The sequence below is a fragment of the Lucilia sericata genome, unplaced genomic scaffold (genome assembly GCF_015586225.1).
Source record: "Lucilia sericata isolate MDLA Ls3-8-SP2 unplaced genomic scaffold, ASM1558622v1 Contig000747F_arrow, whole genome shotgun sequence".
NCBI classification, from domain to species: domain Eukaryota; kingdom Metazoa; phylum Arthropoda; class Insecta; order Diptera; family Calliphoridae; genus Lucilia; species Lucilia sericata.
This window is the reverse complement of record NW_023994744.1, coordinates 204,939-210,000: the sequence shown is the minus strand read 5'-3', so window position 1 is coordinate 210,000 and position 5,062 is coordinate 204,939. Positions and strand designations below refer to the sequence as shown.

Below are 5,062 nucleotides of genomic sequence, written 5' to 3'. Positions count from 1 at the left end.
TGCTGTTGCCACGTTGATTTTCTAAATTGCCTGGCAAATTGCTATTGCCATTCGAATTACCACCGGCATTGCTATTACCCGAACGTTCGGAATTGGGTGTAGAATTGCCACCACCAGCGGTGGAGTTTAAGGCAGAATTAGAGGCTCCATAACCTGTGAACAAAATATATATCCTTATGAGTACTTACTTTAAATTACTAAGTATTTAGACAGCTTACCATTGGTATTTCCTGCACTACCCTCCAGTGCCCTTGAGGGACTTTGCGTGCGCGTTTGTTTCTGCGAAGTGGGCGCACCTCCACACTCATCGATTTGCATTTGCATGTCTTCTTTATCCTCTTTTATATCGAGATTCTTTTGATCCGTATCCAGCTGGCGTGTCTTATGATCTATTAATTCCTGCAATTGTGTTACAATCTGCATTTTCTCATCGCCCAATTCCTGAGCCTGTATCAAGCTCTGTTGCATGCGTGTTACCGAACGAGCTCGCCGTCCCGAATTTGATTCACCACAATTTTGCAAAGATCTCCACAGGTCATAATAATGATCCACATCACGCAGGAGGTCTATGAAATTAGCAACAATTAAATAATTTAATACTATTAAAAATAACCTCAAAAATGGATGTAAAACAATAATCAAACAATTCCATCCACCATTTTCTTTCTGGCACTATTGTTTACTTACTTCTGTATTGGACATCGATATCCCGTATACGCGATAGATGTCGTTGCACATCATCGGGTAGATTCTCCACTGAATCAATATAATTGTCCACATAAGTGGCCGAGTACAAGGCCTCATCCATTTTCTCCCACAATTCAGCCAGTCTTGTTTACTTTAAGGCTTTTTAATTCAACTTTATTCAACTACAATATTTTGTTAAAATAATAATTGCGCGTATTTTGCTGTTCATCTAACACCATTTGCCAAACAGTCGACGCGTTTTCTATTACAGCTCCCTCCGCTTAAGCTTGTACAGCTTTTTTTCGTCTTTTTTGGTGGAATTATATTTTGTAAATTTTTTTGTTAGTGTTGTATAAACTCTTTAGTACACACAACTACTCTTTTTTTGTTGCTTTTGTTTTCGTTGGTCGTTCGTCTGCTTCCTTCTTCTTCTCTAGTTGGGAAAGTAGTACGCAAACAAAAACACTGTACTTTTTTCGCTTTTGTATTTGTTTATAGAACTTGTTGCTTTTTCGGAAAAGTTTTTAATGGTTTTATTAAAAATGGTCAATTTTATATTTTTAAAGTAAAATATTTCTTAAATATTGCATTTTTACTGGCTAAACGTTTGCTAAATTATCAAAATATTTACTTTATTGGGTAACGAGTTGTTTTCGCTTTGGTTCGAATACTTTTTTTAATTCGTTTGTTAGTGGTTGCCATGTAGACGGTATTGTTGTTAGAAGTGCCAGATTGTTTGAGAGTTTTTAATATGGTATCACGATTTATGCTGCGTTTAAACAATGACATTTAATTGCGTTTTATTATTTGATTCAAATGAGGAATATTTTGTTAATTCTCAATATATTTCAATAAATTAATCATAAAATTTACGAATATAACATAATAATTTGAACTTTTTTTTTTTTCAATAAAAAAATTTCAAAATTTCCAGTAAAATAAATATTTTTTTAAATTTTCTGTAAAAGAAATACAAATTTTTAAATACATACAAATTTTTAAAATTAAAATAGTTTTCTATAAAATGCATAGTTAGTTAGTTAGTTAGTTAGTTAGTTAGTTAGTTAGTTAGTAAGTTAGTTAGTTAGTTAGTTAGTTAGTTGGTTAGTTAGTTAGTTAGTTAGTTAGTTAGTTAGTTAGTTAGTTAGTTAGTTAGTTAGTTAGTTAGTTAGTTAGTTAGTTAGTTAGTTAGTTAGTTAGTTAGTTAGTTAGTAGTTAGTTAGTTAGTTAGTTAGTTAGTTAGTTAGTTAGTTAGTTAGTTAGTTAGTTAGTTAGTTAGTTAGTTAGTTAGTTAGTTAGTTAGTTAGTTAGTTAGTTAGTTAGTTAGTTAGTTAGTTAGTTAGTTAGTTAGTTAGTTAGTTAGTTAGTTAGTTAGTTAGTTAGTTAGTTAGTTAGTTAGTTAGTTAGTTAGTTAGTTAGTTAGTTAGTTAGTTAGTTAGTTAGTTAGTTAGTTAGTTAGTTAGTTAGTTAGTTAGTTAGTTAGTTAGTTAGTTAGTAGTTAGTTAGTTAGTTAGTTAGTTAGTTAGTTAGTTAGTTAGTTAGTTAGTTAGTTAGTTAGTTAGTTAGTAGTTAGTTAGTTAGTTAGTTAGTTAGTTAGTTAGTTAGTTAGTTAGTTAGTTAGTTAGTTAGTTAGTTAGTTAGTTAGTTAGTTAGTTAGTTAGTTAGTTAGTTAGTTAGTTAGTTAGTTAGTTAGTTAGTTAGTTAGTTAGTTAGTTAGTAGTTAGTTAGTTAGTTAGTTAGTTAGTTAGTTAGTTAGTTAGTTAGTTAGTTAGTTAGTTAGTTAGTTAGTTAGTTAGTTAGTTAGTTAGTTAGTTAGTAGTTAGTTAGTTAGTTAGTTAGTTAGTTAGTTAGTTAGTTAGTTAGTTAGTTAGTTTTCTTCCCAGTGTGGCAGCACTTTTTAGCAGCTGCTGTTACTGCAATTACTAAATCCACCACGACAACCTTTCCCTTTCTAGTAATCGTTCGTTTACCATTCCTAACTCTTGGGCGCTAAGTAACCATAGTAATGGTTAATGATTACCCGACCGGCACGTGCCATCACTAAAATGCGTTTTGAGGATCAAATAATAAAAAGGAACCTTTTTAAAGTTTTTCCTATTTTATTTATGTTTCACGTACGTGATAATTAATTTTGATATAATGTGAAAGGTCTTTGAGAGGCGCTTTTAATTACGTATTAAAAATTAAAGTTAAAAAAAAAACAAATTAAAATGTTATTTAGATTATTCAAAATTTTATTATATAGATTACACTATGCGGCAAAAATAAAGGATTTGTTTTTAATTTTTAAGAATTAATCAATTTTTAAATTCTTTTTTTTTAATTTTTTAATTTTTTTTTTTCCATCCCTGCATAATTTCTCACACAACTTTTGTGCTTGCTCTATTTCATTGTTATAAATTATATACAAAGTCCCACTTTTTTATCTCTCGGATACCGTTATTATTTAAAATCTTTGAAAATTTTAAAATTAAGCGTATATGAGAACTTAGCCGGCTTACAGTCGATTTTAAGCCGCCGCCGATATTTTTAGTGTCAGCCGCCGCCGCCGTTAATATTTGTCGGCGCAGGGCTCTGGCACGTGCCATCACTAAAATGCGTTTTTAAGCGGCATTAACCACTTTGAAAAAAACATTATTTCGCAAACGTCTGTCGTGACAAGTTGTGTTGTGTTCCGTAAAATATTCGCAGTTTTTTTAAAACCGAAATAATATTTAATTTTTGTGTCGTGCAACAAATTTGGCTTTTGTTCTTGTAAGAAAAAGTGTTTAATAATATAATTATTTGCCAAAAAAACTAAGAATAAAAAGTACTTTCCTAAACCGGTACATTAAAGTAAAAAGTGTATCGCAAAACAAGCAGACTGCAAAAGAACAAAAAGGAAAATTTGCAAGAAAAAAGGTTCTTATTGTAATTGAAACAATAAAGTGCATTTAAAAGTTGTATTTATATTTTAAAATAAACCATAAAAAGACAAAAGTGTTCTAACTTTTTTTAAATAAAATCTTATTGTGAAATTTATTAAAACAAAACCAACAACAGCAGCAACAAAATGATGAGCTTCGAAGGAATTAACGATAGCCAAAAACCCTCTAGCAAGTAAGTGGGAGTAAATTTTAATTTTTTTCCTGTTTTAATTTTGATATTTCTTAGTTTAATTTAGTTTTATAAAGGAATATTCTCGAAGTAAATTTAATACATTTTTAGTTAAGTTTTTTTATTCAACTCCTCCATTTTTAATTGATCATCCTTGGTGTGGCTAAATTAGTGATATTAAAAAAAGCTTTTTATTTGGCGAAAAAGTTTGCCGAAATTTTTTGTTATTTAAAAGCTTAATATGCAACACTGATCCTTTATCTTTCACATCTTTGTCTCTTCTGATTTCTGCAAAGGTTTTTGCAGTGTAAAACGATTCACAATTGGCTATTCCAATTGGAATTTTAGAGTTTTTGGCAATAAATTGCATTAAGAATAAGTTATCGAAATTTTTTTTTGGTCTATAAAAATAAATAAAAATTTGAAAATTTTCAATAAAAATAAATTCCAAAAATTTTCTACCCATAAAAAATTTCTAGATACATATTTCTATAAAAATAAGTATACTATATATAAAATATTATAAAAAAATATCTAGAATTTTCTATTAATTTTTTTTTGGAAAAAAACATTTTGTATCAAAAATACAGAATTTTACAATTTTTTTTAAATACAAAATCTTTAAAATTTTTTTAAAACACAAAATTTTGAAAAATTTGCTATTAAAAATACAATATTTCGAAAAAATTTCTATTAAAAATAAAAGATTTTCTATTAAAAAAAATTTAAAAATTTTGTATAAAGAAAAAATTTTAAATTTTCTAAAAATAAGAAAAATTTTAAATTCTAAAAAATAAAATAAAAATCTATTCTAATAAAAATATCAGAATTTCAAAAATTATCTATTAAAAATACCAGAGTTTCGAAAATTTCCCATTAAAAATACCCGAATTTCGAACAAATTCTAATAAAAATACCTAAATTTCGAACATGTTCTATAAAAAATTTCGAAAATTTTCTATTAAAAATACCAGAATTTCGAAAATTTCCTATTAAAAATACCGGAATTTTGAAAATTTCCTATTAAAAATACAACAATTTCGAAAATTTTCTATTAAAAATACCATAATTTCGAACATTTTTCGAAATTGTTCTATTCGAACATGTTCTATAAAAAAACTACCAGAATTTCGAAAATTTTCTATTAAAAATGCAAGAATTTCGACAATTTTCTATTAAAAATACCAGAATTTCGAAAATTTTATATTAAAAATACCAGAATTTCGAAAATGTTCTATTAAAAATTCCAGAATATCGAAAAATACAAGATTTCGAAAAT

General features: G+C 27.7%; 1 protein-coding gene across 1 annotated transcript in view; it reads right to left on the bottom strand.

The window, feature by feature from the left end:
* LOC119607783 (inhibitor of growth protein 1 homolog) overlaps positions 1–1,359 on the bottom strand; it is a 3,423-nt gene extending 2,064 nt beyond the window's left edge. The window contains 3 exon segments of the mRNA XM_037961890.1: positions 1–153; positions 219–566; positions 688–1,359. The exon segment at positions 1–153 is cut by the window's left edge and continues 434 nt beyond it. Coding sequence (XP_037817818.1) covers positions 1–153; positions 219–566; positions 688–808 — 622 coding nt within the window. The 5' untranslated portion in view covers positions 809–1,359.
* Positions 1,360–5,062: the final 3,703 nt, after the last annotated feature.